General features: G+C 39.3%; 1 protein-coding gene across 1 annotated transcript; it reads left to right on the top strand.

The window, feature by feature from the left end:
* The first annotated feature begins 1,563 nt into the window (after positions 1 to 1,563).
* On the top strand, positions 1,564 to 12,085 carry ifnlr1 (interferon lambda receptor 1). The gene is made up of 7 exons (XM_080767654.1): positions 1,564 to 1,894; positions 3,878 to 4,004; positions 5,792 to 5,970; positions 6,268 to 6,455; positions 7,866 to 8,007; positions 8,967 to 9,097; positions 10,221 to 12,085. The coding sequence occupies exons 1-7, from the start codon at positions 1,858 to 1,860 to the stop codon at positions 11,169 to 11,171; spliced, it is 1,755 nt and encodes a 584-aa protein (XP_080623780.1). The 5' UTR covers positions 1,564 to 1,857; the 3' UTR covers positions 11,172 to 12,085.
* The last annotated feature ends 1,836 nt before the right edge of the window (positions 12,086 to 13,921 follow it).

Below are 13,921 nucleotides of genomic sequence, written 5' to 3' on the forward strand. Positions count from 1 at the left end.
AGAGAGAGACAGAGAGAGAGAGAGAGAGAGAGAGAGAGAGAGAGAGAGAGAGAGAGAGAGAGAGAGAGAGAGAGAGATAGAGAGAGAGAGAGAGAGAGAGAGAGGATATATGATCGATCAGTGGTTTGGAGATGAAGTTTTCATTCTCTCGTCCAAGGAAGTTTCAATTGCCACCAATTAAAGAGAGCTATTTCAAAAGCTGAATATAAAGCCAGCTAAAAGACATGCATAACATGGGGCCTCTCATCTGTTTTATATTGCTGTGTAGGCTTTCCCTGAATTAATGAAAACCTTTAAATGTAAATGGTAGAGCATAACAAAAAGACAAATTATATTATGCAGATAGAATAGGTAACGGAGACGACACAAATGTTTTTTTAAGATGATCAACTGTGAGAAGGTCAACACAAACACAATGAAGGTTGATGAAGTGGATCATTGCAATTTACATGCAATATTTTATACGACTGATCATGTGAGAAATAATACTGTAGAATAGATATTATAGGAGCTGGGCTGACAGGTGATAATAACGCTGTGGCTTCAGTGTGCAGTATGTAGCTATTTATAGGAAGTTACTAGGGTGTACAGTTTGTGAACACACATGTGCTAATTTGATACTGTAAAATAATGGTCCTTTGTTTTCAAACAATAGCCTCACTTTGCGTTATATCAATTAATACACATTCTTCTTTCTTAACAACATGAATACATTGATTTCAAAATTATTAATTTGCGAACAAGCTATAGGCCTACGTAGTTTCCACTTCCACTGCAAGTTATCAACATAAACAGAGATAGGGCATGAGCAAACAACAGACCCATTGGTCCTGCCTTGCTTGACCAATGGGAACCGAGCTTTCAACAAAGCCCTGTAATAACTCACAGTAAATAGAGACGCAGAAAGCAAAACATCTCTCTAGTACAGGTGATTTATACAGGGCTTGAGTGAAGTCAGCGGATTGGCTGGTGCCAGGAACTGCAGGAGGACAAGACTGATTGGGTGAGTGGAAATTGCAAATGGCTGGATGAATGATGGGAGACAGAAGTGTTAGAGAGCTGGGAGGGAACAGACAACCCAAAAAGGCATTCCTGCATATGTGTGGATGACACAAGGCCAGACAATTTTCGGTGGCTGAAACATTAATTACATGCTCATACATTAATTCATTCATTCATTCATTCATTCATTCATTCATTACAATACAAAGAAATTCCTGTGAGTTGACCTCACATGAAAGTATGTACACATACTGCATGCCCCAAGTGTGTGTGATGTCACAGTGTCCTTTCACTTTCTTTCTCTTGCCATGAGGTACAATCTGGATAATTTTCTGAAAACATCAGACCAAACCTGAAAGACTAGTACACCTACTACAGTCTGTGTCAGACAGTCTGAGGACAACGTAAAGAGAGACAGCACAGACCAGAGAGAGCGAGAGAGAGAGAGAGAGAGAGAGAGAGAGAGCCTAAAACATAGAGAGCTGTCAGAGGGGGTGGAACCTACTGTAAGTGAGAAACAGGAACAATGTGATAAGACGCTCCAAAGTCCACTTGCACACACCTGGGGAAGAACACACCTTTCACAGGGAAGACACACACAGGTGGTTGTACACAGATAGAGGCTTTATAATGTAGCCACGATTTTGTCCTAATTGATACTTCCCCCTGTTTGACTGCTGGTTTATTCAGGATTATTTTGGACCGTGTTTTTCTATGGAATTCATCACATGGTTATTTTACCAACACCTCAAAACAATGAGGCAGTAACGTGAGAGTGGGTGTTTTATCTCGCCTCTCTCTCTGTCTGCCCTCATACCTCTCTCTCGCTGTCCGCCCATACATAATAGGCTAAAGATGTTGCCTGTTATGGTTCTCATTCTTCTCCTGCACGGTAAGTTAAAAAGACAGACACAGTTGATTTTTGTCTTTTCTTTTTCTTTTCGGGTGAATTAGTGAATTAAATAATAATAATAATAATAAAACTTTATTTGTATAGCACCTTTCATGACATGAAATGCAGCTCAAAGTGCTTTACAGAAAAATGGAGAATAAAAGAAAAGCAAGGCAAAAACATTAAAAACAAGCAGTAATGCAATACAGTGAGGACATGAATAACAAAAATAAAAGATCAATTAAAAGCAATGTTGTAGAAGTGGGTCTTGAGCTGAGCTTTAAAAATGTCTACAGAGGCTGGTAAACATCTCCCTAGAGTCCCTGTTAGAGAACCCTGTAAATGATAGGGACTCGTGGTGGCAAGCAATTTCATAAGGTCACTATTGATTATATAGCTAGCATTGCACAGATTATATTTTTTGGATGTCTGCACAGCTCACATATTTTGGATGTCTTATATAAGTGCATTATGCTCTGGGTAAGTGGATCAGAATACCGAGTGAACATATGGCACTGCTAAAATGTATTACAGTGCTCCAGTTGCAGTATCCATGAAAAGTTCATTGTCCGCATACAGAGGCCTTCAACATTCTGTTGCCTGTTCAAGCCCTTTATTGATTTTTTTGATTTTTTTTTGAAGAAAGAACCGTTTAGAATTATTTTACACCAGCTCGATCCAGATAAAATGTAAGCTTTCTGTCTGGTACCTTACCTGTGCATGGCTCTGTGGCTGTGTGATGAAAATTTAAATGATAGTGGGCCCTGCAGTGGACGGTGGAGACAGTTGCTGTGAAACATTTAGAAAATGTGCTGTGATGTATGTAAAGCAGAGCTACTCAACATGACTACTACTGTACATACATGTAGCTGCTTTGACTGCAGCTATGTAGTCAAAGCAACTATAATGAAATATATAGTTATTCACCTTTCATGAATGGGGACAAATCATTTACATTAGGCTACTAACCCCGTGCAAGTTGTTATAGTCATAGAAATGTGATCAAAGAAGCAGTCACAGCCAAATCTACTGTAAACATTTTCATTTTTTGCAACAGCAATCTTTTCACATTCTGTACTGTTCATATTTTGTGAATAATCCCTGCTCATTTTGTAACCTTCCTTAATTGTAGTTGTTTAAACTGTACAAAATTGCATAAACATCCCCAACAACAGGCAGAAAAGTTTTGGCTAAGGCCCTTGGACACAGTTCTGGGTGACCCATGAGCAATGTTAAGTAGCGTACCCCTGATGTAAAACATATCATACATCAAACACAAACATCATAGATTCAACACAATTACGTAAATACCAAGCCGATTTTAATTAGTTTTTGTATGTGTTCAACTGTTCATATATATTTTAATGCACGTATTGTATGAAGGTGCGAAGGTGGAACTAAAAATGTTTAGATATGACTACAGTGTAAGAGCCATTTAAGCCACCATATTGTTTTCCATGATTCAGTCAATTTGCCAATCTACGTTGCCATGGTTGCCAGTGGCAGAGGTAAACCAGTTGACTGTGTTCATGAGGGCTGGTGCGTTTGATGATTTATGTTATGTTTATTTTGTATGACGAAGTATGGGACTATGAGCAGCTAATAAATATAATTAAATTTCTACTCAACGGACACTTTTGGACATCAGTTAATTTGATCACACGTCTGAACTTCCTCGGCAACCAGTAGCAAGTACTGTATAGGGACTTGGGCGTTGCCGCGTTACATAATATGTAACGCGGCAACGCCCAAGTCCATATACATATTATGTATCTTGGCATGGATACAACGTATGATGTCGCAATTTCAGTTTGAGGTTGTGAAACATAATGGCTATAGCCTAGCTGACTGATGCATCAGCTAGGCTTACAGAATAGCGAACAGATTGAGTGACAACTGCAAAATGAGCAAAGAGGTCCAGAAATGAAAACTGAATGTGACTCTGCTTCATAATAACTTTGTGACTCCTTTCCTGATCTATAGGCTGTCTCGCTGCCAGTGATGAGAGCCCAAAATTCATTTCTAAGAACTTCAACAATGTGCTCCACTGGAAGCGTGACCAGCGCAATATCTCCGGAGAGCAGGTTCTGTACAGTGTCGAGTACTGGAGGTGAGGCTCATGGAGCACAGGTGGCTGCCTGCTTATCACACCTATATATACAGTATACTTTCATTAACTCATCATCTCGAAGATGCACACAGAGCAGCTGCTAAACACTATGATGGTATACTTTACTGTATCCATTTGACCTCCATGCCTCTCTCACTCTATTCATAGTTTCAGATACAGCTCAGTGGTGCGATCAATTTATCGCTGCCGGCAATGTCAGAGCTGTGTGCTGTGAATTGACTTCAGCTTGACTTCCCGTGGCTCAGATATAATGCTACAGTTCCTGGTCATTAGTATGGGCCTCAGTCAGTTTCTCCTCGCAGGATGACGGTCTGAAACTTTCTGTCTATTTCACAGCCCCCCAAGGACCATTTTTCTTTTTCGCGTACTCTTGCCCAGTTCCCACAAATTATCTCGACAAAGTGGAAATGTCAACTTTAATTACTAATGACATCATCTCCCAGACAAAATGTCTATTGCCTCCCCAATCCTATTGACTTTTCTTCCCGCCACTGTCACATGGAATCGCATGCAAAACTTTGAGGGATCAAATCTGCACAGACAAAGACAATTGGCCCATCCATGCCCCCTCAATAGCAGTTCCTCATTTGACACACAGGTTTCAGTTCATCTAACCTGTGGTACAGTAGTATGTTGCAGCACGTAATAAGGAGCCAAATTATGACATAAACGTTAGGGAATAATCACATATAATGAATATAACTAGAAAAAGTGCAGAATATAACTAGAAAAAGTGCCCCTCGGGGCACAGGTCTCCACCAGGAGGATAGGAGTGTTTGTCGTTGTTTGGACAAAATGTTTAGGAGTAATACAGTATAAACCAAAACAATCTGTGTCATGGTGGTGCTATAACCGTCAGATGTGAATAATGCAGGGGAATTTTTTTTCCTTGGCCTTTAGGGAGTGCACATACAAAGTTGTACACAGATCGGTTATACCTAGGTAAACATGATTTGGCCTATTATAGCGTCACCATGAAGCTGATTTGAAAAGAAAAATAAGTGGCATTTCTTCCTCTGTACTCTTTCTCTGCATTTCTTCCTTTCTGGGAATGTATATAATGTATAATTTCATGGAAATCGCACAAGGCTGCTGTAGCCTACTTTATACCTCATACTAAGCATTAAAGTATGAGGTATAAAGTACAGCAGCCTTGTGTTCCTAAAACAGAAAGATTGGGTATTGGGTAAGACGTTATGTATCTTTCAGGACCTTTCACTGCTTTGTCTCACTCTCAACCATTACTATATGGCTCTGGTCTCAGCCACCGCGGTATATATTTTGACATTCTGTTTTTTTTGCTACACAGGTTCATCCCGATGTTCTGGGCATCTTTGTAATGTTAGTGTAATGACAGTGTAATGATAGTAGAAGGAGGTGCGGGGAAACCGCAGATATGTCGTCTCCGCCTACAGAAAATATGTTGCCTGCCTGCCATGAGACCCGTTTCTGAATCGGTCTATAGGTGGTGGGGAGGGGGTCGCGAGACATGGCTAAAGCATTTTCGGGGAACCCCATGCTGTAGAGTATCTGCTATCTGCGTGCCCGATGTGGTGCGCCGTTCTGGGTCAAATGTCACATGACTCGTGACCGTTTCACTCCACTGAATATTTAATTATGGGTTTCAAATTAATGCCAGTAACAATTTCATCAGACTATGTGTAATTGTTTTTTTTATTGGACATATAAATGGAATCTGTAAACCTAAGATGACGTGCATGGTGACTTTAATTAATTTAACAACGTGTTTGTTCTACTCATTTCAGGCATGGGGATGAGGATCAGCAAAATAAAAAATCTAAACTCGAGTGTCAAGGAATTACTGCTCTGTCCTGCGACCTGACTGCAGAGACCCTACCGATTCCCGATGTTCACTACATTGCCCGAGTCAACGCCAATGGGGTTTCTCATGGTCAAACATACAGATTCATACCAATAGCAGACAGTAAGCCAACTTTAGTTACATTAACTTTGCCAGAATTTGAATCTTATTTCATAGGCTGCAATGGTGACCAAAATGTAAGCTTAAACTGGTGGTTTGGGTTTCTTTGTCTTTAAATGTCTTTTAATGCATTATGCATAGCACTTTTAATTGCGTTTTGCCTGTTTTCTGCAAAACAGTTCATCACTCTTAACAGTTATCTCTCTCCACCACTGCTGCCCGACCCCCACCCCGTCCTTTATTTTTAATTTTTATGTTTTGTTGTCCTTTTCTGACCTTACTTTCCCTCCCATTTCATAGCTGTTCTTGGGCCACCCATCGTGTCGGTAACACCTACAATGTCCTCACTGAATGTGAACGTTACCTTGCCCTCGGGACCAAACGGGACACCCCTTGCAGACATTTTTAACAATAACAAGCAGCCATCTTCCATTGAGCATGGAACATATTATAAACTCTATATTACCGACCCAAAGTGGGCTGCACAGGTGACTCTCATTAACACATAAACACACATGCAGGCACACTCACAAATATATATTTTCCACAATTGGTCAGCTTTACAACTATAGTTTGTAAGCAGTGTTATTTCTTTATTTCATGCATTCTGCTGTTCTTTTTTTGTTGTTATTTAATTAAATATTTTTCACAGCAGCCATAAAGCAGTGATAGGTCACTAAAATGTGTGTCTGTCTGTGAATTAAAGGGTAGTTCAGATTTTTTAAATTTAAGCTGTATGAAATACTTGGTTGCAACTGTATTAATTGATTGCCCGAGTCCCGTGGTGGGAGTTCTGCTCTGGTTTTGGTGAAATATTAAGTAGTTCCGGTCATTTTGTGGGGGGCACAGGGGGCCACGCATTAAAAGTAAATTTATCCACAAAACTAACGTAATTTGTATTGTTGACCTATTTCTAAAATATTAGTGCAACTTTCGTTCATTTTTTACCTACGCCTAAAAAAGAGTTCCAAGTGATAGAGGGGTCAAAGTTGAACGAAAGTTACGCTAATATTTTAGAAACACAAATGACGTTAGTTTTACGAATTAATTTACTTTGCCTGGTTGTCACATAGTCTATTCCTATGAGTCACTATAAATATATATAAATAAAATATAAATACCTCAGAACGAAAATACATCGCTTGGATGCACCTGGGACGTATCCTCAGTGATGTATCCCAAGGTCATCGGGGTTTAGGGTCTTGCGAACACCATACCCCAGCTCACTCGGGTGACCCAACCGGGGTGATCAAGTCCCGACTTAGCTCCCAGTAGCTACCCTCGATCAGACCCACTAGGGAAAGACCATATTATATGGCAAGTATTTCATACAGCTTAAGTTAAAAAAATGGGAACTATCCCTTTAACAGCTATTAAATCTCCGACACCGTTGGCCCAAACGACGTGAAATTGTGCACACTTCTTTGGAATCATATTCGTCAAAGCATACTCACTGCTTGCAAGCTCACTGCTAGCCAGAAATGGAAATTCATAAAACATGTTTTAAAGATATTTTTAAATATATTTTCGGCTTTCAGGAGGTGTAGACTCTAGACTCTATAGCATTCGGAGATTGTGGAATAGTAGTCTGACTATATGCAAGACTAATTGTGTAGTCATGTATTGAGTAGCCAGGCATGGGGTTGTCTATCAAAGATCTACATTGTGCATGTCGGATCACTAGAAAGGCTCTGCTACAGGAAATTAAACCTTAGCCTTAATTAGTATCATATTGGCAACACCTGTGAAGGAAGTAATATTATAATTATGTCAACATGGCTGCTGTGAACAAAACTAAATTCTGTTTTTATTATTATTAATATTATTATTAGAATTTTCCATTGTTTTTGTACCTCCTTTTTTGGATGCACCATATTTCTGTCCCACTCTCTCGTCAGGACAATGAAAGCACAAGTAGCCAATTTGTTATCAACTTGAAGAACAACAACACAAAATACTGTGGCTACGTGGTCTACGGGCCAAATTTCCAGACGGGTCGACCTCCAAGTGAGAAAGCATTCTTCTGTGGCACGCTGGAAGGTGATGGCAATGTTCTCACACTTCTGCTTTTGTAGGAGAAGACTTGTTTTTCTCCATATTGCAAATTGAAAATCATGTTTTTTTTTGCTCCCGATCCGATATTTTATAAAACACGTTTATGCCATATCACAATAGTACAATATCCCAAATCAGTATCACAGAGAATACCATGATATGGATATAATATTGATACTAGGGATGTCCCGATCACGTTTTTTGGCTCCCGATCTGATTCCGATCATTTGGAAATTACGTGATGCATGCAGGGCGCCGATTTACGATCACCCGATCCGATCGGGACAACGCTAACAATCATGATTGGCATTCGTGATCAAGAATGTCACTGTATAGGCCTGCTAGCCTATTTAAACCACACCTGTAGCTTAAAGAAGAATGACACAATGGTAGAGATTTGGGATGTGTAGTTTTGTCTTGATGTAACTCCATCCAAATATTGGTGAGATATCTTCAATAGTTGCTACGTTGATTAAAATACATTTTAATCCAAAATGTTGCTGGATTGTTGATATGGATCTGGTTCCATGGATCTTCTTACTAATTCAAATGAAGATGACATTAATGCCTTGTCAGGATGTGACAGAATCCGCTTCATTTAATTGAATTGACGCAATGCAGTGAAATGTAACTCAATGTGACTATTTTGGCCAATTTAACTACACAACCCAAACCTCTGCCAAAGTTTAATCTTAATTTAGAGGCTGTCATAATTAATTAATAAAGAAATATCAAGGTCACTTCCTAATAGTGATTGCCCTGATAACAACAGATAACACTTTCTGTGGGTATATTGGTGCATTCAGGAAATACTTTCCAAGAACACACCAGCCCTTCTTTGTCAGTAGGGGATGTTTTCCACTTCGAAACTTGTCTTGTTCAGTCAGATTATGTTGTTGTTTTTTTATATAGGTGCATGACACAAATACCCTTCTCCATGCTAGGTGACCCCTGGGTGGTTTATCGTTGGATTTTGATTGCTGCGGTTCTCCTGATGGTGCTCATCATAATATCAGTTGTATTTACTATTCACTACGTGAAGGGCGGGAAGAAACAGAGCATGCCCAGAGTCTTGGTAAGATACCTCTGCTGGGATTTCCCATGCATTCATGTGCATGAATCACTACAAGGAAATGTTTATTTACTGGAAGCCCTGGCACATTGTACGTGCCTCGGTGTCCTTTTGCACCCAAAACAAAACTGATGTAATTCTATCATCGTGCATTGTGCAATATCTCCTGTGCAATCAAGAAATCTACATTTGGTGTTGTTGGTTCTGTCTAGACCTGTGTGTGTAGCTTTGTTTAAAACAATATGGACATTGACCTTTCAATAATGTCCGTAATTCATTTAATTTGTCTTTCATTATGGATCTGTTCCTACACGCAGACTTTACTTTCCTTAGAGACCAGCTATGTGGATTTTTCTTGTGAACTTTTAACTTTTTCTTATGTATCTTCTGTCTAATCTCTCATTTACATACCTGCCACTTATGTGTAGATTGTATGTGTAGAGGTGTTAAACTGGTGATCCGCGGGCAATTTACAGATGTGTTATCTACTATATCACTTTTGTACCTCATGTTTTGCTGGTCTTATAAGCTGCAGGTATGTGTGTATTACTGTAGGCCTATATCGTTGCTGTCGGGTGGAATGTGGAGTTTAAAAATCACACCTGTGTGAAGTGAGGGTCGCTAATATATTCAAGTCTAACTCATGTTGATTAGGTGATGTAATGGTGATATAAAAAAAAACGGTGCCAACACAAACATTAAATTCCATTAATAATAAAGAGACAATATGACGTAATGAGGGACAATATGACGTAAATTTTCCCTTCATTGTCAATGGCATTTACAAAACAAACATTGAACTAAAAACAAACATTGATTAAACCTGTATATAGGAGGGGCTCGAAATCATGTCACAATGCAGCACATTTTTAGCTTGTGGATCACTATTTTAACTACTTTTGTGTGACACTTTAGTATCAGAATCAGCTTCATTATGCATTATTTAAAAGGTGGGTGAAATTAATTTTAGTGTGTAGTGCGCATTAGTCCGACATCCTGTTAATCCGACTACGGTTTTCTTTTATTACCTATACAGAAGATTCACATATTAGTTCTGTACTGTAGTCTGTATGTGACCAAAATTGCCTCTAATGAAATTCAAAATTTCTTTTTATCTTGCACACAGGTAACCAGATTAAGAATCCAAGATAATGTTGTGCAGTCTCCAGATGTGAATCTCTTCATTTGCAAACCCACAGTTTGCTCTCAAAGTGACAGCCAAACAATTTACGCCAAAATCCAGACGCCGGTGCAGGTCCGCTCAGAGAGTTCTGGGGGATACTCCCCTCAGGACTTGATCCCCTTCCCAGCAATGTCCTGGGACAGTAGCTCCTCTCGTGCACCAACCGTATCCCAAGACACCAGCGACCAGTCCTCTGCGATCTACAGTGCTGTGGGCGTTCATGCATCTGATGAAGAGGCTCAGGAGTTTAAGCAGCCCACTCCTGAATACACAAAAGACATGATCCTATGTCCGTCTCCTCTCGGGAAGCCACACTGGAATTTAGTTGAACCAATAAAAATGGTGACCTCACATGAGGCATCACCTTTCCGTGATTTGGACTCTCAAGACAGAATTTCTGAAGGGACCCTGCTTTTGCCCACATCTCGAGATAGCAATGGACAACTGTCTTTCCCCATGTGCAATAGGGGTTCGAGGAGTGCCATGACTGGCACAGTAATTCCACTTATCTCAAAGTGGCAACCACTTTTATCAGACTTGATAGACACAGGGGAAGGCTGTCCTGTAACATTATTATCCCTGAACAGTGTTGAATCTGAGTTGTCAGACTCAGACTATGACCAGAGCATCTCCCCATCTCAGGTTCCCTACAACTCCCATGACTCTCCATTCAAATTTTCACTCCCTGCTTCTTCCACAGAGGATCAGACCTCACAAATGGGGCATGTCACGTTTGAATCGGGTTACAAACAAAACTGGATGCCAGCCTCCCCTCATGGAATAACAGCAGGGGACAATAGTGAAGATGACAGGACTGATCCTAGTGGAGATGGAGACGAGGATGAGGGAGATCAATTGTTTCTGGGTGGTTGGGTGATACAAATTCAAGGATAATTCAGCTTTCTATACCGAAAGGTTTAGAATTTTATTTTCTTCATTTGGATCCTCAAAGTAAAACAGACTAGGTTTCAGCCCTGTGGACTTTTATAAAGAGCCAGGCGGGAAATCGATTACACTATGGAAAGGAGCACTGAAGAACTACATAACTGGGTCAAAGCAATGTCTCCGTTGGTAGCTGATGATCAAGCAAGGAGCTCTGAGCCTCTGCTATGAATAATTATTATATGCACTAAAACTGAACTACTATATCTTTAAATAATTTTCTCAAGTTTTTGGCGACCCAAAAGTGTTTTGCAAGATGCTCTAAAAGTGCCATGGATAACTTTAGTAGTGAATAATTTGTATCTTTTAATGAATGTAAAATCCAGGACGTCACAATGTGAAACGATTTTGAGAACCACTGCTTTACAGTAGGCCTACACTACCAAATTAATTTACTACCCTTTATAAACTGGACAAATGAGTGGAGAAATAGCTTAGCCTGATTTAAAAAAATACAGCAAACGTATTATAATGTTGCCATGCCATTTCAAGATTTGTATCGAGAATAGTCTTAGAACGAGAATGCGTTTTTAATATTTGAAGTGATTATTTAAGAACAAAACTGGTATTTTAACATTTCATACTCTATGAACAATGAACATACTGTATGAAATTATAGGCTAAATTACGCACAGCATCAGATGTCTTGCACAAAGTCTATTCGTGGTCCTTTATTGGATTACAGGGAGAGTGACAGTGTTGTTTGTTTCTCATGGTAGGTTCAGGTTGACAAAGTCTGCACGATCATGTTCAGAATGAGAATTGAAAGGCAAGATCGGAAATCGGGGCCGATCGCGTCATTTTCAAATGATTGGAATCGGATCGGGAGCCAAAAAACATGATCGGGAATCCCTAGTATCAATGTTATATATCAATTTACAATTACAATTTACAATTTAGGCATTTAGCAGACGCTCTTAATCCAGAGCGACTTACATTAAGCAAGAACAAAAGCATGGAAATACATCACATAAAAGCATTTATCATGAAACATGCGTAAGCTAAGAAAGTAACAGTGGAATATCTATATAATGAAACTATACATATAAACTATACATATATACTACTATGCTATACATATGTACTATGGCGTGCTATGACTATATACAATGCAATTCTAATGCTGTCTGCATAACATGCTATAAGTCTGTATCAAATGCTATCTAAGTCTACAGAAATGCTATCTAAGGGGGTAGGGTAAGTGCTATGGGCCATGATGGAGTCTGAAAAGGTGGGTTTTCAGACTACGGCGGAAGATTGGGAGTGATGCTGCAGTTCTGACTGCAATGGGAAGTGCATTCCACAGTTTTGGAGCCAGAAGGGAGAAGAGTTTGGGACGTGTGGATATATCCATATCAGACTGGATATTGTCTGTGATTTGGGATATTGTATGGCATAAATGTTCCATAGATATAAATATCGGATCGAGAAAAATCTTTATCGGCAGATGCTCAAAATCAAATGATCGGAATCGAATCGGGAGCCAAAAAACGTGATTGGGACATCCCTACTCATAAGGCTTGTTTTTTCTGTCAGGAATTTTGTTCTCATCCTTGTTTGCTGTTCTTTCAGTGGATGGAATTACGGCAGGTGAAATTATTGCTGTTTTTTCCTTATGAGGGTGGGAGAGCATACAAGCCATGCCACAGTGACAAGACCAGGGCACATTGTAGCATGAATGCAATCTTATACACATGGTTGTAAACCACTAAACATGTCCAAACTGTGGAAGCCATGTGATGCGAGTCACGTACAGTAACTCGTACAGCATAATACTGCTATATAAATGTAACTGCATTTGAGGTAAGTATTTTCAATAAATTGTTTTAAACTGGATGATCTGCCTTGAGACTGATTTATAATTTATCGCACGGCTGCCTCACTCAACAAAATGGCTTAAAAAATGGCAAATTGTGAAAACAGCAAGGGGAAAAAAAGGAAATAAATTAATAATAAATTAATTAAAAAAAACCACCCTCAACCTTTAAAAGGACACTCCATCAAAAAGCATATCTAAACATTTCACTGGAGGAGTAACAAAAACAGTGGAGTATAATGCTTCAGCTTCAGATACAGACAGTTGATGAACTGCGTCACAAATATGCAAAAGAGGTAGTTGCGCTTAAATTTGGAGGCCCTGGGGACAAATATGTCAGGGCTCAAGGTGGTTTTGGACCCAAACAAAGAGCAACAGGGCTTTGCATGCAGGGATTATTACAGTTTATATATCCGATTCCCAAGAACAAGACAACACTTGAAGGTGAATGTACAAACTATGCAAATTTCAGTGCAAGTGCAAGGTGCAAGAGTTAAACGTAGCGAAACATCAGGTAGACACGTAAGAACTGTGGGAGTTGGAGGCATGCCAAAAACGAACACAACTGCAAAACTGAGCCAATTTCAGTAGAATCATCCACAATTCCACATTGCCTTTTTTCACTTAACATTCAATCTGTTCAATGCTCATACAGCAGCTATGCAATCACTGCATGAATGGTTTTGGCAGGGATCTATAGGTCTATTAGGTTTTTTTGTTTGTTTGTTTGTCATGTTTATTTCGAATATGCCAATATACAGAAACAATTCCTTGCATTTCACCAGGAAAAACTAAAAAAATATAGTAACAAAAAACAAAAATAGCAAGAAAAATAAATAAAAGGAAAATAAATAATAAATAAATAAATCTAAGCAATCTAATCTAA

Source organism: Protomyctophum bolini, assembly GCF_963924005.1.
Source record: "Protomyctophum bolini genome assembly, chromosome: 7".
In the NCBI taxonomy this organism is placed as follows: Eukaryota; Metazoa; Chordata; class Actinopteri; order Myctophiformes; family Myctophidae; genus Protomyctophum; species Protomyctophum bolini.

Coding starts and splice junctions, on each gene's coding strand:
- ifnlr1 (XM_080767654.1), top strand. CDS start 1,858: ATGTTGCCTGTTATGGTTCTCATTCTTCTCCTGCACG. Junction 1,895..3,877: donor TCTCATTCTTCTCCTGCACG/GTAAGTTAAAAA, acceptor CCTGATCTATAG/GCTGTCTCGCTGCCAGTGAT. Junction 6,456..7,865: donor ACCCAAAGTGGGCTGCACAG/GTGACTCTCATT, acceptor CTCTCTCGTCAG/GACAATGAAAGCACAAGTAG.